This window comes from Mobula birostris, chromosome 21 (genome assembly GCF_030028105.1).
Source record: "Mobula birostris isolate sMobBir1 chromosome 21, sMobBir1.hap1, whole genome shotgun sequence".
Classification (NCBI taxonomy): Eukaryota; Metazoa; Chordata; class Chondrichthyes; order Myliobatiformes; family Myliobatidae; genus Mobula; species Mobula birostris.
Window position 1 is genome coordinate 19,803,230 of NC_092390.1, and position 23,258 is coordinate 19,826,487.

Below are 23,258 nucleotides of genomic sequence, written 5' to 3' on the forward strand. Positions count from 1 at the left end.
CTATCCATGGCCTCCTCTATTGTCAAGATGAAGCCACACTCAGGTTGGAGGAACAACACCTTATATTCCGTCTGGGTAGCCTCCAACCTGATGACATGAACATTGACTTCTCTAACTTCTGTTAGTGCCCCACCTCCCCCTCGTACCCCATCCGTTATTTATTTATTTTATATATATATATATTTTTTTCTTTTTCTCTCTCTCCTTTTTCTCCCTCTGTCCCTCTCACTATATTCCTTGCCCATCCTCTGGGCTTCCCCCCTCCCCCTTTCTTTCTCCCTAGGCCTCCCGTCCTATGATACTCTCAAATCCCTTTTGCCAATCAACTGTCCAGCTCTTGGCTCCATCCCTCCCCCTCCTGTCTTCTCCTATCATTTTGGATCTCCCCCTCCCCCTCCCATTTTCAAATCTCTTACTAGCTCTTCTTTCAGTTAGTCCTGACGAAGGGTCCGAAACGTCGACTGTACCTCTTCCTAGAGATGCTGCCCGGCCTGCTGCGCTCACCAGCAACTTTTATGTGCGTTGCTTAAAATTCCAGCATCTGCACATTTCCTCGTGTTTGAAGTTCTCAATGAATACTTCTCATCGGTATTCACCAATAAGAGGGAACTTGATGACGGTGAGGACAATATGAGTAAGGTTGATGTTCTGGAGCATGTTGATATTAAGGTAGAGGAGGTGTTGGATTTATTAAAATACATTAGGACGGATAAGTCCCCGGGGCCTGATGGAATACTCCCAAGGCTGCTACACAAGGTGAGGGAAGAGATTGCTGAGCCTCTGGCTAGGATCTTTATGTCCTCATTGTCTACGGGAATGGTACCAGAGGATTGGAGGGAGGCGAATGTTGTCCCCTTGTTCAAAAAAGGTAGTAGGGATAGTCCGGGTAATTATAGACCAGTGAGCCTTATGTCTGTGGTGGGAAAGCTGTTGGAAAAGATTCTTATAGATAGGATCTATGGGCATTTAGAGAAGCATGGTCTGATCAGGAACAGTCAGCATGGCTTTGTGAAGGGCAGATCATGTCTAACAAGCCTGATAGTGTTCTTTGAGGAGGTGACCAGGCATATAGTTGAGGGTAGTGCAGTGGATGTGATGTATATGGATTTTAGTAAGGTATTTGACAAGGTTCCACACGGTAGGCTTAATCAGAAAGTCAGAAGGCATGAGATCCAGGGAAATTTGGCCAGGTGGAATCAGAATTGGCTTGCCTGCAGAAGGCAGAGGGTCGTGGTGGAGGGAGTACATTTGGACTGGAGGGTTGTGACTAGTGGTGTCCCACAAGGATCCGTTCTGGGACCTCTACTTTTCGTGATTTTTATTAATGGGGGGGGTAATGTGGGGGTAGAAGGGTGGGTTGGCAAGTTTGCAGATGACACAAAGTTTGGTGGTATTGTAGACAGTGTAGAGGATTGTCGAAGATTGCAGAGAGACATTGAAAGGTTGCAAAAGTGGGCTGAGAAGTGGCAGATGGAGTTCACCCGGAGAAGTGTGAGGTGGTACACTTTGAAAAGACAAACTCCAAGGCAGAATACTTGGTAGTGTGGAGGAGCAGAGGGAACTGGGGGTACATGTCCACAGATCCCTGAAAGTTGCCTCACAGGTAGATAGGGTAGTTAAGAAAGCTTATGAGGTGTTAGCTTTCATAAGTCGAAGGATAGAGTTTAAGAGTCGCGAGGTAATGATGCAGCTCTATAAAACTCTGGTTAGGCCACACTTGGAGTACTGTGTCCAGTTCTGGTCGCCTTACTATGGGAAGCATGTGGAAGCATTGGAAAGGGTACAGAGGAGATTTACTAGGATGCTGCCTGGTTTAGAGAGTCTGCATTATGATCAGAGGTTAAGGGCTTTACTCTTTGGAGAGAAGGAGGATGAGAGGAGACATGATAGAGGAGTACAAGATAATAAGAGGAATAGATAAGAGTGGATAGCCAGCACCTCTTCCCCAGGGCACCATTGCTTAATACAAGGGGACATGGCTTTAAGGTAAGTGGCGGGAAGTTCAAGGGGGATATTAGAGGAAGGTTTTTTACTCAGAGAGTGGTTGGTGCGTGGAATGCACTGCCTGAGTCAGTGGTGGAGGCAAATACACTAGTGAAGTTTAAGACACTACTAGACAGGTATATGGAGGAACTTAAGGTGGGGGGGGGTTATATGGAAGGCAGGGTTTGAGGGTCGGCACAACATTGTGGGCTGAAGGGCCTGTACTGTGCTGTACTATTCTATGTTCTATATAGTACTACCATATGAAGCATATAAGGTTGAAAGAATTCAAACACAGGGTTCATTACAATCTTTGGGGATTGATAACTTTCATTGAAAAACTTTTTAAGTTATGAGAGTGACTTTAATTCACAGTAGTCTTTTGGGGTAATTTAGTTTTAATTTGAAATAGAAGAAGTAAGGGTTTCATTTCCCAATTCGCTACACCACACTCTAATAATGCAGCTTTAAGTTGGGCTGCCAACCACCATTTAAACATCAAAAAGAACAGCGAGGAAGAAGCTGGTGGAGACCGCGGAAACCACCATCCTCATTCCGAACGAGCAGGGCAGCGGCGGACGGCGCCAGCGCGGCGAGGATGCAGGAGGCGTCGGCGATGTCAGCGGAAGTGGGCGGAGTCCGGCGGAAGTGGGCGGTGTCAGCAGAAGTGGGCGGGGTCCGGCGGAAGTGGGCGGTGTCAGCGGAAGTGCGTGCGGGACGCCGAGCGCGCGCTGCAGTGCTAGCGGATCGGAGAGGAGAAGCGGCGCCATGTACCGGGTGGAGGAACGGGGCCAAGTGTACACCAGCTCCTACAAGTTGTATTTTCGTAGGTTTTGTAAAGCCAGGAAACCGGGGGGTGGGAGGAGGGAGCGGGGCAGGCTGGTGGGAAGGTGGAAGGAGAGTCATTGCCACGGGGACAAACGTACACCAGCCCCTACAGGGCTGCGTCTCATTCAAGACGTTGAAGGAGCTTAGCAGTTCAGGCAGCATCTGTGGTAATGAAAGTAGTCGACCGGTTCGCGCTGAGGCCCTTCATCGGAACTCCGCGCGAAATGTCGAATGTTTTCATTTCCTGTGCTTCCCTCCAGCGTTTTGTATGTGTCATTCTGGATTTAGTGTTTATGATGGACTATATATACCTCCGTAGGGTTGTATAGCAGCGCTGTACTACACCTGCCCACTTTGGGCATCCATTAATGTTCAGATGTGTGCAAGGGGACAGGGATGAGGGGGGATTGAGGCGCGTGGGAATGGGGGGGGGGAGGGGAGGGGAATGGAGGAGGCGCCAAGTGAGACGTGGAAGGTCGGAGGAGGATGGGTCGGTGCAGGGCGTGGGAGAGGGGAGATTGGGAAGGAGGGAGGAAAGGATGAGAGGAGCTAAGGGGAAGGGAAAGAAAAAAGTGATGGAGGTAGGAGTCGAGGCAGGTTAGGGAGTGAGAAACAGGTGAGTTGGAGAAAGGGGGGTATTTGGAGGCTGAGTGGTGGGGGGGGAAGGGACAGGAGTGGTCACTTACGATTCTGTTTTCTGTTATTTATAGGCAATGCTCAGGGTCAGCTAATTTCTCCTTTGCATGATATCCCACTTTGGGCTTCAGAGTCACAGGTAGGACACTAGGCTAAAGTGTGTTTTTGCTCATCTCTCCTTGTGTGTTGCTCATCATCTGTCTTTCGTGGTGAACTCTGATTTTGCTTGGAAGGCAGGGTCTTCATTCTAGCTGGGTCTAAATCCTGATTCTCCTGCCCCTACTACATGGTGGGGGTGCACAAGGCTTTAGACTCAAGTAAAATAAGCAATATACTCAAGACTGGATGTTATTGTCTGGCAGATATATCTTTCCTTCTCTGGACTTTTTATGGCAGATTTAGTTTCCTTCTCTGCATTGGCTTTTTTGCCATGCTAACCATCACTGTTGGAGTAGAAATTTCCTAACTACTAAAAGTGAAGGTAGTACATCAGTTGTCCACTATTAATTCCATTCCTTTCTTTGCCCTTGACCCCTTCTCAAACACACGTTGTCTTCTGGCAGTTAATGATATTATCCTGAAGTTTAGGTCTCTTTATTTCAACGCTTTCTAGTGATCTTTCACCGTTGAGACTTTTCAGAGCAAAGATTATCCATTTGCTTCTCCACTGAGACTTTCCAGATGTTAAGCTCAAGCTAGAACAGGACGTGAGAGATGGTGTTGGCAGGAGATGAGAGGCAGGTTTATGATCTGATTCTATTTTTGTGTATTTTTTTCTTATGAAATAGAAGGCCATGTCAGAGAAATCCCATTCCTTCACTGTAACCTTTCTTTGTGCCTGTTATTTATTTAGCGATACAAGGCCTTCCTGTCCTTTGAGCCATGCCACCCAGCAACGCTGTTGCATAATCATGGTACAATTTACAATGTCCAATTAACCTACTAACAGTAGGTCTTTGGACTGTGGGAGGAAACCAGAGCACCAGAGAAAACCCATGCAATCTATGGGGAGGAGGTACAAAGAAGGCATCGGGGTTGAAGTCCGACACCCCAGGCTGTCTCAGTGTTATGCTAACTGCTATGCTACTCTGGCACCACTTCATTATTTTACCACGTAATTTAGTGCCCCCGATTTTTTTCCCCCCACTTGGCACGTACACCAGAGTAATGTATAGTTACTCACTAATGTGACAGTAAACCTGAGTGTATGAGGGAGGTCCAGGGAGAATGGGAAAACTCCACAGACAGGACTGGACTGGGTGTCAGAACTGATACAAGTGACTTGTATAAAGACAGGCTGCATTTGGCCTGAATACTGGCAACAAAATTAACTTTGTACAGTTTTTTTATGGGCTGCAAGCCCTAAATATGCCACATGGAGAGGAGGGAAAAGTTTTGTTCTTGGATTTTCCCAATCATGTTATAAGAGCATAAGAAATAGGAGCAGGAGTCGGCCATCTGGCCTGTTGAGCCTGCTCCGCCATTCAATAAGATCATGGCTGATCTAGCCATGGATTCATCTCCATCTACCTGCCTTTTCCCCATAACCTTTAATTCCCTTGCTGTGATGTTTGATCATTACTCATCTTAAATATATTCTGTTATTGAAATATTGCTGCAATTACTCTGACCTTTCATATGTGTATAAGGGTGTGTATGTGCTGGCAGGCCAAAAGGTAGGAATCTGATAAATAGTGTTCACTAACGCATAAATGTGAATTGGCTTGCAGAATGTGTTTAACATGGTTGTGGAGGTTCCACGCTGGACCAATGCAAAGATGGAGGTAATTCCTATTTCTGTCTATTAATAATTTCATTGTTAATTTGTTATTTGCTTTCAATTTATTTCTTAAAAGTTTCCAACATATTGAATAGAATATTTTGAAAAAGTTTGTCAAATGTATTTCAAAAATCGATAATCTGGGTTTCATCATGGCAATCACTAGCGGGCACATTTTATTGGACATAAAAATGAGATCTTTTGTTACACTTGTACATTGACCTTGACTCAGTACACGTGTTACCTTAATTGCTCATTACTTGGAACAGTGATTAGGCTTTGGTTATTGAAGTTGACTTGCACCACTTACTGTCTGATGTAGCGAGATTTGTATTCAGTCATTTTCTCCCGCATTGTTTGGTGAGCTGAGTTGATTTGATGCCTTGGCACTCAGCATTGCGGGATTACTTATAAATCCTCTTAACATGTTACATCAGAAAGTAGTTGATTCAAGTAAGATTTAAGAGGATTTGTGGATCTGCAATATTTAGTGGTGAGATATTGGGCTAGAATGTCTGACTTATTGGCTGGCAACTAACTATTGTAACTGCTGATGTTTGCTGTTACCTTATTGTAAGGTAGATTTTAAAGTCACTTGCCAAAGCTAACAACTGACTAGTTGCCAGTGAAGTTGGTCCCTTGCCCTGTGGCTGGGAAATGAATCTCTGAATTGTATATGGTGACATGTATAATACATTTGAACTTTGGCTTTTGCATTGGTTGGTAGCTCCATTACCAGGCTATCTGAGATCCCTGAGAAGCAGCAGATATGAAGGAACAGGGGCTGTGGCTCAGTTTGGGATTCTGATAGTAGAGAGGTATGATTTCATTACTCAAATCTGATTCCAAAAAGATTGATGTAAAATCTTTTCCTGGAAAAACATTCTTCATAAATATCAGCTACCAAAACATCTAAGATGGAGAAGCTGCTATGTTTCTGTTTTTCACTATAATATAATTGATTACACTTAAGGGAAAGTGAAAGATTTTGATTCTATGTTGCTATTATGTTGATTAGTTATTCTCACTACTTATAAAGTCAGAAGAGTGCAAAATACAGGCTCATGCTATTAAAACATTAGAATACTGTATTCCTCACTGCATATTGCATCTACTGTAATGTTTGTTTTTAAACAGTTATTATTTCTCTCTCAGCCCAACCTCTTGATTTCTCCCCATATATCTTCAAGCCCTGGCTAATCAAGACACTATCGATCTGTAACTTCAATCTACTCAATGAATTGGATTCCACAGCCACCAGTGGCTATGAATTCCACAGATTCACCACTCTGACTAAAGAGATTCCTCCTCATCTCCATTTTAAATGGACACCCCTCTATTCTGTGGCTGCGTTCTCTGGTCATAGATTCCCCCACCATAAGAAACACCCTCTGTACTAAGGCCTTTCACATTCGATAGGTTTCAATGAGATCCCCATTCTTCTGAATTCAAATGCTAGTGAACGCAGCACAGCATCTATAGGAAGAGGTATAGTCGACGTTTCGGGCTGAGACCCTTCGTCAGGACTAACTGAAAGAAGAGACAGTAAGAGTGTTGCTTGGAATTCCATCATCTGCAGATTTCCTCATGTTTGCGCCATCAGATGCTGCTCATATGATAAGCCTTTCATTCCCGGAATCACTTCTGCGAACCTCCTTTGAACCGTCTCCAATGTTAGCGTGTCCTTTCTTAGTTAAGGAGCTCAAAACTGCTCACAGTATCAAGTGAGGCTGCACCAGTGCCTTAACGTTATATCCTTTTATGTTCTAGTCCTCTTAAAATGAATGCTAACATTGCATTTCCTTCCTCACCGCCAACTCAAATTAACCTTTAGGGAATCCTACACAAGGACTCCCAAGTCCCTTTGTACCTGAGATTTTTGAATTTCCTCTCCATTTAGAAAATAGTCTATGCTTTTAATTCTTCTATCAAAGTCCATGACCATAAACTTCTTGACACACTGTATTCCATCTGTTACTTCTTTGCCTATTCTCCTAATCTCAGTCCTTCTGTAGCCCCTCTGCTTTATCAACACTACCTGCCCCTCCAGCTGTCTTCGTATCGTCTGCAAACTTGTCCACAAAGCCATCAGTTACATCGTCTAGATCATAGACATATAACGTAAAAAGAAGCTGTCCCGACACTGAAACACTACTAGTCACTGGCAGCCAACCAGAAAAAGTTCCCTTTATTCCCAGTCTTTGCCTCCTGCCAATCATCCAATACTCGCCATCCAATATCTTCCTGTAAAATCATGGGGTCTTAACTACTTAAGCAGCCACATGTGTGGTCCTTGTCAAACCCTTTTTGAAAATCCAAGTACACATCATCCACCAATCCTCCTTTGTCTATCCAGCTTGTTATTTCTTCCAAGAATTCTAACGGATTTATCAGACAAGATTTTCCCCTAAGGAAATCATGCTAATTTCGGCGTATTTTTAAAGTACATAATATTTATAAGATGCATGTAATCCAATGCACCTGCATGTTGTCTATATCCTTCCATTGTATAAATGCCTTGGAGTATTCTGATGTATCTGCTTCCACCAACTATCCTGGCAGTGTGTTCCAGTCATAACTATCTGTTTAAAACAAAAATCATGCCGTGTAAATCTTTCCCTTCTCAGTTTAAATCTATGCCCTCTCATACTGGAGATTTCCATCCTGTGGGAATAACTCCATCTACCCTATCAATGCATCTTATCATTCTATCAGGTTGCTCCTCAGCCTCCAGACTCCAGAGGAAACAGTTCAAATATGTTGATCCTCTCCTCCTATACTTTCTAATGCAGGTTTTACAAGGATTACGTCTTGTAATTATTATCTGAGGGATACAGATATCATCTGTAATTAGCAACAAGCATCTTTATTGTCTAAACTAACAAGTACGTGCATTCATACACTTAAGTACCTGTGTGCACACCTACTAGGTTTCCCTGACTCTCTTGAGTAGTCAAAGAGTAAAGGTAATACCCAGGTAATAAAGGAGCCTACATTGACTAGGCATTCCTTGTAATCCCAATTCACTCTCTCCATGTGTTCCATCGCTCACCCTTGTACCTGTGATGGTTATTCTTCAAAGTGTCTGCTTTTATATTCATTCCATACCAATTCAAGTGTTGCATTTCAGTGTTAACTGGCTATTATGTCATCCGAATGACTTTTAACACCTTTCTAGTAGCTCTGTTCCAAGCCAGCATCCATTTATTGCCCTTCTTTCAACAAGTGACAACTGGTAATTTATGACTGTTTGCTCTCTATCAGCAACCAGCTCCAATCACTCAGGATAGACACAGACCCCAACATTCACAAACTTGCATGTTATATGCAACCACTCATTTGTAGGCTAGTTTTTTCTCAACAACACAGACAACATCCTGGTGAACAACTGCTACAGGCTCTGCAAAATCTCTACATCCTTACTGTAATGCAATGCCCTTACTCCAAATGTGAGTAAACCAAAGTTTTGTACAGCTGCAACATTACTTTCCTCACTTTAATTCTTAAAATTAGTGTTGTGGAAACACTAAGAACACCAGAGTGACTTCAAGTTTTGTTTTGAGTTTATTAACATGGTATCATGGAGAGTCTGCAGCAGTCTCCACCACCACCAGAACTCTGAATTCTAGGTTATACAGAGCTCATATTTATACAGCATGACAAACAACTTCATATAACTTCGTTTGGCATCCCACGGTCAGTACAAGATCAATTGTTTAAAACATGTCAATTATCTCTCAGCGCAAGTCTAACAGTTCTTCCTGTTTCCATTTATCAGGACTCATAATTTACCCCCAGAGGCATCCTGCCTCCTGGATCCAGAGGCCTAGTATCTTATTAATTGGAGTTCCCGGTACTCCGCTTATCGTCCGAGATTACTCTGGACACGCATTAGCAATCTCAGGCCCAGCTGTTCCAGAATGGTCAAGTATCCCATCAGACAATAGTTTTAACTATTTCTACCACAAATCCATCCTTGTTGATCTTTCTGATCAACACTTAAAGATTCGTACTCCCTTCTTTCTGAAGTGGGGGCTCATAACCCACTGGATAAGGGTGCATTCTTAAACATCCTCCTCATCATAACTATCCTCTTCTTTCCTGTCTCCCGTGATGTGAGATTGCACATAGAGTAATTCTACCGTCTCCCCTGGTTTTGGCTTTGTACGGACGCAGACCCAGCGAATGCATAGTTGTATGACACAATGAACTACCGCCACTAGGCAGACCAGGGCAATGAGGCTGTAAAAGAGGGACTGTAAGCAGGAAAATTTTCCTTCTAACACTGATTTAATCCACCTAAAGAAATCCCAGCCTTCTGGAGGGGCTTGAGAGTTCAGTCTATGTGTTTCATCTCGCAACTGGGTCATATTTTCTGAAGCATTGGGTATGTAGGTGCAACATTCTTTCCCTACTAAAAGACCCCTCTACCCCTGGCTAATACATAGTCTAGGGCCATTCTGTTCTGTAAGGTCACCAGTCCTTGCGTTTTTTGCGTTTCTTGGTTCAGAATGGCAAACCCCTCTATAGTCTTATTGGCCAGTTGTTCTAGTTCTAAACTTATATTGTCTATTATATGGACATTATTTACTGTACCCTACCAAGGGAGGAATTCTGCCAAAACCTTACTCCCTGCAGAAATTCGAAGACCATGTCTAGTTCATGAGTGTAGGTGATCTGCATGAGAAACATTGAGTGGTGGGACTATAGTTGTAACAGGTAGATTAAAGCGGCAGCCAGCCCATTGCCTAGGGAGCCATGGATACGCCCTAGACCCACAGATCCAGCTTACCCTGGGCACCCCATATATTCCCGTTGCCGTCCATATACTATAGAGGCGGTGAACAGTAATATTGGTCCAATTTTTACCTGTCCAGTACTCTCTGGTGGTCACATTGTCGGTTTGATGGGGCCACTGCATTAGAGGTGCGAAGGAGGTATCACACAAGGAAAATCTTAACCAGTTCTTAGACCCTGGTCCTGAACACAAACAGACTGGAGCTGGGGCTACGCGTGTTTTTATATACGCCTCCCTTGGCACAGTGGTAGTGTTGGAGCCACTATCTATGGCTCCAGCTTGGAGACAATGGGGGGAGCACAGTGTTGTAAAGTTAGTGGTGGTACTGCCCCATAGCTTAAGACTATTCAAGACCAGATACCTTGCGCTTACGGAGTCGAGACAATTTCGAGCAGACTCACTGCCTGAAATAGTATAGGCCTGTAATCCTACCAATATGCATAGCGAAGATTCTGTTCCAATCGGCAGGGGTTTAAGATCTACAGAACTCTGCGTGGAATGGGGAACTGCCATACAAACATAACAGTTTGTTAAATTTGTGCGGTAGGCCATATAATGAGCAAACTGCCACCATGTATTGTGTAAGTGTGGATGATCCTGCCCTTTCTTTACATGCTCAACAACTTCTTCACTTCTCCATTTCTTTGTACTTACCCTCCGGCGCTGTTAGGCACTTAATCAATCCTACCCCCACTACTTCCTTCACATTAGTCCTCTATCGAGTATATATTTTGTTAATAATCAGTCACTGGATATATAACATGAGCTACAGGTTAGAATAGATTTCTTTTCCAGTCTCTCAGTGACAATTGGTTCTTAGTTCTCAGTGCCGTTCCCCTGTCTTGGGGAAGATGCCACTTGTTCAGTGTTTATTTCGCCCTTGTCGTGGTGCAACTTGCACCTGGTGGCATGTATCCACTCAGGTTTCTCCTTCACCTTAACGGCTGTAGGGGTCGTCAGCAGCACTAGGTAGGGGCCTTTCCACCTGGGAGAGAAAGAATCTTTATTCATTGATCTCACATATATTTTATCTCCTGGCTTAAATGGATGCATATTACCTTAAGTTAAAGGTGCCTGGGCTTGCCAGACCCTCTCATACAATTTCCCTGCCTCCTGACACACAGCTTGTGCGTATTTCAGTGTCTTCTCATCATTCCATATTAGCTCTACCTTTTCTGCGGTCATGGGAGGCTTAGTTCCTGTTGTCATAGGCTGCCCCATCAAAATTTCATGAGGGCTAAGTCCTGTATTTCTATTCTTCTGATTTTGCAGAGTGTACATTACTAAGGGCAGCGCATCTGGCCATCCGAGGCCGTTTTTCAGACAAACTTTTGTCAAAGCCGCTTTTATTTCCTCATTTACTCTGTCCACCATACCCAAGGACTGAGGCTGGTAGGGGGTATGCAATTTCCACTGGAACTCCAAGGTTTTCTTCAGTCCCTGCACGAATTTATTTGTAAAATGGGTTCCTTTGTCGCTATTTATCCCTAGGGGACTTCCAAACCTGGGCATAATTTCTTTCATTAGTATGTTCACCACAGTTCTTGCATCATCCCTCCTAGTTGGATAGGCCTCCACCCATCTGGAAAACATGTCTGTTATTAACATATACCTAAACCCCCTTTCTGCGGGCATACGTACAAAGTCAACTTGGAAGTTTTTCAAAAGGTATTTCCGGATGGGACAGGTGATCAAATCTAGCAAGCGTCTTTCCTCTGTTGTTTTGCTGGCAAACTAAACAAGTACATGCTTCCTTCTGGATAGTTACTGTAATCCCTGGGGCGTACCATTGTTGAGTGATGGCATGCTGCATCCCTCCTTTGGCCATGTGTTAGGTGAGCCCGGGACAAAAATAAACTACGTTTGCACACTACTGGGCTGTCTGGGTGACACCATAGCTTGGTATCCTTGTAGCATCCATATTTTTTCCAGGTACATTTCTCGTGCTGTGAGGCAAGATTTTGGGCTTCCTGCAACTGCTGGACAATAACACACAGGGAGCTGCTTCCCTCCCGATTCAACCCGAGAGGTCTGTCGCACAGGTTGTTGCTGAAAGGCCATCTGGTTTGCTACTATGTCTGCAAACCGTTGGAGACCTCATCCTTGGCTGAGGTGTGTGCCTTGCACTTAATTATCGCTAAAGGCTGTGGCAACTGTATAGCTTCTAAAAGGTTCAGTACTAAGGAGGCGTGTTTAATCGCTTTCCCCAATGAGGTGATAAATCCATTATTTTTCCACAATTGCCCAAAGTCGTGTGCTACCCCCAAATGCATAACATGAGCTGGTATAAACATTGGCTGCTTGTCCTTCAGCCAAAATGCAAGCACGGGTAACGGCATAGAGTTCTGCGGCCTGCGCTGATGTTCCTCTTGGCAGTGCATAAGCTTCCACTACCTCATGGGGAGTTACTATAGCATACCCTGCCAGCAACAGGTCATCCCTTGGGCGGTGCGAAGAGCTGTTTGAAAAGAATTAAATCAGGGTTATCAATAGGTTCGCTTCTCAGATCTGGTGAGGGAGTAGTAGTGGCTTCCACTGTGAGCAGACTGTCATGGTCATCCTCATCCTGCTGTGCAGATGGTAATGGAGCAAAAGTAGCTGGATTAATAGCCAGAGATCTTTTGTATGTATAGTTAGATCGAGAGAGAAGAAATCACCTCATAACCTGTCCTTCTGGCCATGGTAAAATGCTGAGTAGCAGCTGAATTCAACAGTGGCATTATGGCATGGGGTCCTATTGCAGTTCACGGGTAATCCAATACAATAGGAATAGACTTTTCTACCATTACTCTGGTGGCAGTCACTGCGTGCAAACAGGCTGGCATTCCCTTAACAGCAGCTTGTAATGCTGCGGAATAATAAGCTACTGGTCTCATCCTCGCAATTCGTCCACATATAGTTGAAAAGGCTTGTTATAGCTAGGTAATCCTAGCGCAGGTGCCGTGACTAAAGCCTCCTTTAGCTCATGGAAGGCCTTTTCCCTTTTGGGTGTCCATTCGACGGTGGGGGGGGAGCGTCTTCGTTTTCAACATAGCAGAACGCAATACTGCATCCCTCTCCCGGTATGTGGGAATCCACCGTCAACAATACCCTACCATGCCCAGGAAAGAAAGAATGTCCTTTTTTGTTTTGGAAACTGGGACCTGCTTTATTGCTTTTATTCAATCCCTTCCCAAAATTCCAGCTCCAAGATACTTGGAGCTGGAATCCAAGGTACTGGACAGTCTCTTGGCAAAACTGCATTTTCTCCACAGACATCCTGTGCCCTCTTCCTGCCAAATGTTCAAGGAGACTTAAAGAATCTGTCAGACATTGGGGCTCTGTAGCAGAAGCTATCAGGATGTCGTCTGCATATTGAATCAGCGTGGAATATTCGGACAGCTGGCATTTGTCCAAATCATTTTTAACTGCTGTGGCATAAACTGCAGGGCTTTCGGTATACCCCTAGGGCAGACGTGTCCACGTATATTGCTGATTCTTATAAGTAAAGGCAAATAAATGCTGGCTATCCTTGTGCAAAGGTATGGAGCAAAATGCTGAACACAGATCAACTACAGTAAAGACACTAGCTTCCGCAGGTATAGAGTTAAGTATAATGTTGGTGTCCAGCACCAGCGGAGCAATAGGGATGACTGTCTTATTTATGGCTCTTAGGTCCTGCACAAAATGTCACTCATTTCTCCGGCCTGCTTTTGGAATAGGTAATATAGCAGTGTTACACGGGCTTTGTGTCTTCACCAGCACCCCTTGCTGCAATGAGTCAATTACCGGAGTGGTACCTTTTTCAGCTTCAGTAGCTATATGGTACTGTTTAATACAGGGCTGTGACACATTCTTTTTTTAGAGTAACTTTATGCTCAGGAGCTGTTTGGGCCTTTCCCACATGATTGTTATGTGGGCCCATAGGTTCACTGGTACCCACGCTAAGGCTCTAAGGAGAAGTAGAGGGTCTTCTGCTGGCGGCTGTTGCTTTTCAAAGGTTGTTTCCCAGCTCTCGGACTTTAACATAATTCTCCCCTCCTTTTCATTAAAGAATCCTATTCAGGCTTCTTGTCCCAGTACCGGCAGAGTTATAGTATAAACAGCCTTGGCTTCTTTTGCCAATTGTTTATCATCGTCTGGTTATCTTTAGGTTTTGCTGGTGGCTTTATGGCCACTGTCAAATGAGGCATTGAGGAGTCCCCTAGTCGGAATCTTTTTTTCCTGATCTTCCACTAAGTCTACCAGGAGCCCTAATCCCTTGGGACCAAAGTACACAGACGGTGTTGCCTTCAGTTTTTCTTCACCATTCAAATAAGAGTGTACAGCTTGATCATAGTGTGAGTCCATTTACAAAGTGTAATAGGCCGTGCAATGGAGCTGCTGCTTTCCTCGGCTGCAGATTTTGTATGTAGAGGTTGGCTCGTCCTATCGATTTGTCATACAGTCTCTGGACTTGCCAGGCATGGGGATTGCTATCCAGCTGCCAACAGTATAGTATGGGTTCTGAACTGACCCTTTCTAGCCCATTCATTAATTTTAGCATTTGAGTGACCCTAACTTGAGGAAGCTCCATGTATATACCTTCAGCCGTACAGTGCAATGTTGCCTCTAATTTACAAAGGGTCTGCGGACCCAGCAGGGGGAACGGGGCTGTCTTAGATATAATGAAGGTGTCTGTTAAAGGTTATTCTCCATTCTCTTTTCCTGCCTGTTTTTCGTCTGCCTTTTCAGGCATTTTTTGAGTCATCACTAGTACTGCTAACACTTCCTTCGGCTCCCTCAGCTTCAATTCCTCTTTCCTGAGACCCATCTCATTACAGTGATGTCTGCTCCCCTGGGGGTGTCAGGTGCCTGAACTTCTGACATGGGGGTGTTGTAAGGATGGGGTGCGGGTCGTCCCAAGGCAGCTGTCATCACTATTAAAACACCTATTTCACAATTGGGTGCCAGTAGGGCAGTGGCCGGTATGGGGAGTCGGGGGATAAAGTCCCATGACAGGTTTCATTTCAGATCCAGCCGTCTCTGTTTCAGGCTGCTTACTCTCCTTTCTTTGGAGATCGGTGTCTTTTAGCCACCTCCTTCCATCGTTGAGAACATCTTAACATGTAATCAGCATCCCAATTTGGGTCACCGTCCCTATTTTGGGTGCTGTCCTCCCAGTGTTGGATTAGTCTCAAATTAAAACTTCCCCCATACGGCAAATCCCCATGTGACCACTCATACAAATCACTACTGAATGTTACCGCATAACAATTATCTCCTGTTTCTCTGATTACCATACCCACTGGGGATCCAGGGGGGACAAGGGGTATTTGCTGGTGGTACCATTTTGTATTTTTAATCTTTTTGGCGGTCTTTTTTCCTACCTGCAGTTGAGTGTTCAAAGCCTTCGTCTTACCTTCTGAACTCTTCGGTTTATTAGCAGGATCAGCGCTAGCCAATCGACTGCTGGTACTTCCATTTTTCCTGTTTAGGATTTTAGTTGCAGTTAAGATAGCACAAAATTTCTGTATACACACTATGTACACAATGAGCACTCACTGAATCTCCATCTACGAACATCGAAGTCTCCTCTTACCTTTTCCCCTGTAGCTACGCTTTTTCTTCTTTGTTTTTCTCGTAGCACTAGCTTGTTTTCTTCTCAGGTCTTCTTCCAGCCTCAGCCGTGCAGCAGTTTTGGCTTACTCTGAGTCACCAGCTGGATGCTAGGCTACCAGCTACCTTCCCTTCTCCCAGGGAGGTTTTTGGCAACTACCCCCCTTTCAGCTAGGGCAGTCCCTTAAGGTTTAACTCTGCCCTCTTAGTTAGCCTTTCTTCGGATCTCGCTCAATGGAGATCCCATCCTTGTCACCAGATCCTTTTGTGGAAACACTAACTAAGAACACCAGAGTGACTTCGAGTTTCGTTTTAAGAGTTTATTAACATGATATTGTGGAGAGTCTGCAGCAGTCTCCACCACCACCACCAGAACTCTGAATTCTAGGTTATACAGAGCTCATATTTATACAGCAAAACAAATAACTTCACATACCTTTGTTTGGCATCCCACGGTCAGTACAAGATCAATCATTTAAAACACATGTCAATTATCTTTCAGCGCGAGTCTAACAGTTCTTCCTGCTTCCTGTTATCAGGACTCATAATTTACTCCAGAGGCATCCTGCATCCTGGTTCCGGGGGCCTAGTATCTTATTAATTGTAGTTCCTGGTACTGCGCTTATCATCCAAGATTATTCTCGACACGCATCAGCAGTCTTAGGCCCAGCTGCTCCAGAATGGTCAAGTATCCCATCAGACAATAGTTTTAACCACAATTAGATACAAGATTAAATTCTGTGGCTGTTGATCAATGATTCCCCATAGAATTGCCTTTGTGATTTCACTTGTTTTACCCAAGCTTTCAATTTCCTTCAAAGGGCAATGAAATTTAACTGAATTTTTGCTTTCAGATTGCAACAAAGGAACCATTGAACCCAATCAAACAAGATGTTAAAAAGGGGGAAATGCGATTTGTGGCAAATATTTTCCCCTATAAGGGATATATTTGGAACTATGGGGCTCTTCCACAGGTAAACATGAAATTGTTTTCTGTACATTTTACTTAATTCCCATGAGTCTACAGTTTGCTTTAAGGTGCTGTCTTGTTGCAGATTGCTCACTCTGATTTGATTTGGATTCTGTTCTAGAGCAGCTTGATCAGAAAAATGCTTATGCACTGCAAGGGTGATTATTTTTAGAAAGCTGAATTAATTTTGAGAAGGGAAAGTGAATGTTGCTGTATTAAAATAAAGTCAATTTGGGCAAGCAATTCAAGTTCCCTGACTTAATCACATCATCATCCCTGAGGTCTGACATGGTCATTCTGTCAAAAATCTCAAAGCAGGTGGTCATGGTAGAACTTGCCGTTCTTGGGAAGACCCGAGGCATTTGAACATAAGAAAGCCAATTACCAGGAACTGGTAGAGCAGTGCCAGAGACTGCTGGAAGGCACAATGTGAGCCGAAGGAAGTGGGATGTAGAGGTTTTGCGAGCTGCTCGCTGTACAGAACCTACTCTCTCCTTGGCATTATGGGGGCTGCAAAGAAAGCCAGTGGCTGCTGAGTGAACTTCCAGATTGCTATGGATTCGGAGGTGTGACCCGTGGACCAGTGTTGCTGGATCACAAGCCTGGGCCTGATCAACCCTGGCTGTGTCACCTGGGCAAGTATGTGTGACGATGAAAGACCCAAAACACCTGATAACTCCAGGTTACATCACTGATGATGTGGCCCAGTGCATCCTGGGATGTATGTCAACATTATTCTTTGTGAATACTGATGTGATTATGCTTGTGTTATTGGTGATTGTTCTTCCACTGATGAAAATTTATTTCCCCTCTTTAGTCATTTTTCCCCTCATTACAGTTTTATAGAACCATTTTAATTCTCCTTCAGAGACCCCTGTTGTGTACTTCTGCAGGACCTGAAGAAGAGACTGGATCAGAAATGTCAACTGTTCATCCCCTTCCATAGATGCTGCCTGACCTGCTGAGTTCCTCTGGCATTTTTTATGTGTTGCCCAGGATTTCCTGCATTTGCAGAATCTCTTGTCTTTGGGTTAAATTAATTACTGGACAGGATGAGTAAATGGTCTGAAAGGAGTATTATGGTCAGAGGAAGTTATTGAGCTGTGTGAATGTTATAAGCTATGAGCAGTTAAGCCAATAGTCCTTTATCTGTAACTCTCACTTCGCTTTTCTTTCTCCAGACTTGGGAAGACCCTACCCATACTGATGACTTGACTAAATATCGTGGAGACAATGATCCTATCGATGTCTGTGAAATTGGAACCAAAGTACGGCAGTTGTCTGTTGGTGTTTGGGAAGAACCTTCTGTTGTCCTTGTAGTTTTTCTGTATTGTCATTCCCTTGTGCCTTACCTTTCTGATTCTGGGTGTTATCCTTGACCATTCTAAAGGGTACAGCATATTTTAGTCTTTGCTGTCTGTCTTTGATTCCCACTCCTCCAAAATTTCAGGACAGAGTAATTAGATGCCAATCAGTCAAAAAGCAACACTGCACAGATACAGGTCCTTTGGCACAGTTAGTCCAAGCTGCCCAGGATTCCCTCCCAGCTAATCTAATTATGTATGTTCAAACCAATCCATGTACCTGCACAAGTGCTTCTTCAGTGATGCTATTGTACCTCCTCTGGCAGTTTCATCCATATACTTGGTGTGGAAAAAGTTGGCCCTCAGCTCCCTTAAGTTTTTTCCCCTCTCACCATAAATCTTTGCCCTCTAGTTTTGGATGTCAGTACCCTGGAGAGAAGATTTGCCACCCGCCATGTCTCCCATAATTTTAAACATTTCTATAGTGTCACCCTTCATTTTGCTTGGCCAACTTGTCCTTGTATCTCAGGCCCTCTAGCCCTGCCATCATCTTCATAATTTCACTTCACTCTTTCCAGTTTAACCACATCTTCCCTATAACACTGACCAAAGCTGGTCATAGCACAGTGTGATTTTCCAAAATGCATCACCTCGTAGTTATCTGTATTGAAATCCATTTTCCATTTCTTGGTTCACTTTCCTAACTGGTAACAATTCCTCTGTAATCTGTGATGACCTTTACTATCAATGAGACCTAACTTTGTGTCATCTGCCAGTTTACTTTTCCAGTATTGTGTATTCACATCCAAATTATTTATATAAATAATGAAAAACGAGGCAGGATCCTACAGGTAGATCTGAGGTCTTTGAGTCTGATTCTACCAGTTAATATCAGGGAATGTTGGATAGGGAGAGACAGTTCAGTGTAAATCTGTGGGCAACAGGATGTAATCTTAGTCCACACCTTCACACTATCAATATATTTACCTTCAGTATTAGCATTGGTTTAGGGAAAGAGAAGAATTTTCCACACTTTGATCATAATATTACACATGACCTAATTAGCTCAGGAAGGAAGTAATTGAAAATGTGAATTAGCAGTTCTGATGATAGATGATGTTACATTTTTATAAATAGAACATTTTTATTTGTTTACTTTTTATCTTTGATTCAGTTTTGCTTTCTTTCCATTTATCTTTGTGCATTATTCAATTTCCATCCTTCCACTGCAAAGAGTTGACACTAATCTCCTTCACAGCTAAAAGATAATATTAGAAGTGAGAAAAAAATCTTGGTGATTAAGGATGATGGACAGAGTCCAGAAGACATGCCGGTGTATAGAACCTGGAACATAGAACAGTACTGCACAAGAACAAGCCCTTCAGCCCATACTGTTGTCCGTAAGCCCAGCATCCATACTGAGTATAGGCTGCCAACAACAGCTCACCAGAGTCCTCTGTCCTGGGCCGATAAAAGGTTGATTGGCCATGTGACTTCCACTTTTAACATATGACAATGCATCTTCTAGGCGAAGATCCTTCCTTTCCAAAGATGAAGTCTTTGGAGCCTCTGTTGGTGTTTCTGCAGTTCTGGGTTTTTGTGGGCTGGTGTTGTTAGCCCCTTGTCCAGCCCTCCTTTCACAGTTGGGCTTGGGGGGGGGGGCGGGGTGCCATCCATGGTGGAGTTCCACAGTGTTGTGCTGAAACAATTAAATTAGTTATCAAGAAGTAACTAAACTAATCCCTTCTACCTATGCAATATCCATATGCTTTCATTTCCCACACATTTGTGTGCCTATCTAAGCATCTCTTAAAAGTCCCTAATATATCTGCCCCACAGAAACATTAGGTTTTTTTGGGGGGGGGGGCCTGCCACCCCAAGCAACACATTCCAGGCACCAAAAAAAACCTTGCTCCTTGCATCTCCTTTGAGTGTACTCTCCCTCACTTTAAATACATGTCCTATGGTATTAGATATTTCAACCCTGGGAAAAAGATACTATCTGCCTATTCTATCTGTGCCTGCCATAATCTTATAAACCTCGATCAGATATCCCCTATCCTTGACTGCCCCAGAGAAAACAACCCAACCTTTTTTTTAATGTAGCATATACCCTCTAATCTAGGCAACATCCTGGCAAACCTCTTCTGCACCCTCTCCAAAGCCTTGAGATCCTTTCTATAATGGGGTGACCAAAACTATATAATATTCCAAATGTGGCCTAACTAGAGTTTTATAAAACTGCAACCTAACTTTATGACTTTTGGACTCAGTGCCTCGACTACTCAAAGCAAGCATACCATATGGCTTCTTAACCATCCTATCAACCTGTGCAGCCACTTCTAGGGAGCTATGAACTTGGACTCCAAGATCCCTCTGCTCATCAGGTCTTGGCCCTAACAGTGTACTGTCTCTTTACATTTGACCTAACACTTCACATTTGCTGGGTTAAACACTTACCTGCCACATCTACAACTGATCTATGTCCCACTGTATCCTTTGCCAGTCTTCTACAAAACCACCAATCTTAATATCATCTGCAAACTTACTAACCCACCCATCTACATTTTCATCCAGGTCATTTATATACATAACGAACATCAGAGGTCCCAGTACCCATCAATACTCATCCCAAGTATACACACTTGTGTTCATAATCTTCTGTGCTTTGGTAATTTAAGTGATTGTCATTGAGATATTCTTATGCCACCTCTTTCAAGAAATGTGTTCCAAACTTCACTGATGAAGAAAGCCTTACTGAAATCTGCTTGTGAAACACAATTAACTGATCTGAGAGCAGACGCTGGGTCAGCTACTGGGCATTGTGATAGTGTGGTTAACCATGGATTGCTGTTCATGTTGACACTATTGACATAGGACTGTAAGACTGAATTAGGCTATTAAGCCCATTGAGTCTGCTCTGCCATTCCATCATGGCTGATTTATATCTGTCTCAACCCCATTCTCCTGCCTTCTCCCTATACAGTAACCTTTGATGCCCTGACTAATCAAAAACCTGTCAACCTCTGCTTTAACTATACCCAATGACCTGGCATCCACAGCTCTCTGTGGCAATGAGTTCCACAAGCTAAAGCAATTCCTCCTGATCTCTGTTCTGAAGGGACGTCCCTGTATTCTGAGGCTGTGCCCCTCTCGTCCTGGACTCCCCCACTATCGAAAAATCCTCTCCACATCCATTCTGTCTAGGCTTCCCAGTATTTGATAGGTTTTAATGAAATTCTCTCCTCATTCTTCTAAGCTCCAGCAAATACAGGCTGAGAACCATCAAACACTCCTCAGATGTTAACCCTGTCCTTCCCAGGATCATTCTTGTGAACTGTCCAAATACTTTGAGGTTAGAAAGTAATTCTGAAATAAGAGCTTGGTGTGCTGTGATTTTTTTTTTGTCAAATCATCTTCCAAAGGCAATTGTCTGAATATTCTCCAGATCAATTTCGTCCTCCTTTCATCATTTGTTAGAGATGATGAGTCCAATCAAACTATAGTCTGATACTTTTCATACCCAAATATTGTATACCCATTCCCGAGCAATCATTGTGGCCCTGTGTAAATGTGGGATGATCCTCCAAACATGTGTAGCTTGATTTTGAATAAGAGGTTAAAAATTGAAAAATAAATACTTTATTAGAAGCAATAACTTGCAAACGAGCATGGAATGAGGTAAAACTACCACAATTTCTGAAATCTTCACAATTTATATTGAGTATTTTGAAGAAATTTTTTGATAGTGAAATGATCTGGATGCAGCTTATAACAGTTTTATGATTTTTTTTTTTTTGTTTTATTTGATTTCAGGTGTATGAAAGAGGTGAGGTTATCCAGGTAAAAGTTCTGGGTACCCTGGCAATGATTGATGAAGGTGAAACTGACTGGAAGATTATTGCAATTAATATTAAAGATCCTGATGCAGATAAATTTAATGGTAAGTGTAAACGGACTTTAATCTAACTTGTACACATTCATTCACTTAAATTCTGATCAGAAATTTTTATATCCTTTGTGTCCAAGGGAACTTAGGTAGCACAGTGAATCAGTTGTAAAGTATTTCAAACAAAGGATATATTTTCCTACACAACAATGAGTATTACAAAAGGTGAAGCTGGGATGAATTGTTGACCATGATTTTTGAGGAATGGTACAGTAGATCAAAGTTTGAGGGATCGCGCACTAAGACTAGTCATTGAACACTACAGCACAGAAAATGCTCCTTCGGTCATCTCGTCCATATTGAGTCCCATTGAACTGCACCCGGACCATAACCCTCCACACCCCTCCCATCCATGTACCAATCCAAATTTCTCTTGTATGTTGAAATCAAACCTTCATTCACCACTTGTGCTGGCAGCTCGTTTCACACACTCACCACCCTCTGAGTGAAGTTCCCCTTAAACTTTGAATCTTCCACCCATAACTTCTGACCTATAGTTGTAGTCTTACCCAACCTCAGTGAAAAAAGCTTCTTTGGATTTATCATATTTATACCTCTCATAATTTTGTATACCTCTATCAAATCTTCTAGGGAATAACATCCTAACTTTCAATCTTTCTTTATAATTCAGGTCCTCAAATCCTGGCGACATACTTGTTCTTTGCACTTTTTCAATCTTACTGATACTTTCCTGTAGATGGGAACCAAACCTGGACAATACTGCAAATTAGGCCTCACCAACTTAAACAACTTCAACATAATATCCCAACTCCTGTACTCAGTAGGTTGATTTATGAAAGCCAATGTGCCAAGAGCTTTCTTTAGGACACTATCTACCTGTGAAGCCACTTTCAAGGAATTGTAGATCTGTATTCTCAGATCCCTCTGTTGTACTGAACTTATCAGTACTCTAAAACTGGCTGTGTAAGACCTAACCTGGTTTGTCCTCCCAAAGTGCAACACCTCACGCTTGTCTGTATTAAATTCCATCAGCCATTTCTCAGCCCTTTTTCCTGTTGGACCAGATCCCGCTGCAAGCTTTGGAAGTCTTCCTCGCTGTCCACTACACCCCTAATCTTGGTGTCCAGTTTAGTATGTTATCATCTACATCATTGATATAGATGTCAAATGACTTGGGACCCAGCTCCGATTCCTGAGCACACCTCTAGTCAGAGAGACAACCATCGACAACTACTCACTGGCTTCTGCAATTTACTACCTCATCTTGAATGCCAAGTGTCTGAACCTTCATGACCAACCTCCCCTATGGGACCTTGTCAAAGGCCTTACTAAAGTCTATGTAGACAACATCCATTGCCTTGCCTTCATTAACATTCCCGGTAGCTTCCTCAAAAACCTAAGCTTGGTTAGACATGACTTTTCCTAATCAGTCCTATCTACTTGTATATCTGATCTCTTAGAATATCTTCCAG

General features: G+C 43.3%; 1 protein-coding gene across 1 annotated transcript in view; it reads left to right on the forward strand.

Annotated features, from left to right (window-relative positions):
- The first annotated feature begins 2,682 nt into the window (after positions 1-2,682).
- The window catches only part of LOC140185653 (inorganic pyrophosphatase-like), a 44,910-nt gene continuing 24,334 nt past the window's right edge, over positions 2,683-23,258 (forward strand). Inside the window, exons 1-6 of the mRNA XM_072239111.1 lie at positions 2,683-2,809; positions 3,522-3,586; positions 5,178-5,231; positions 16,457-16,576; positions 17,754-17,840; positions 21,693-21,819. Coding sequence (XP_072095212.1) covers positions 2,752-2,809; positions 3,522-3,586; positions 5,178-5,231; positions 16,457-16,576; positions 17,754-17,840; positions 21,693-21,819 — 511 coding nt within the window. The 5' untranslated portion in view covers positions 2,683-2,751. The remainder of the gene's footprint in view (positions 2,810-3,521; positions 3,587-5,177; positions 5,232-16,456; positions 16,577-17,753; positions 17,841-21,692; positions 21,820-23,258) is intronic.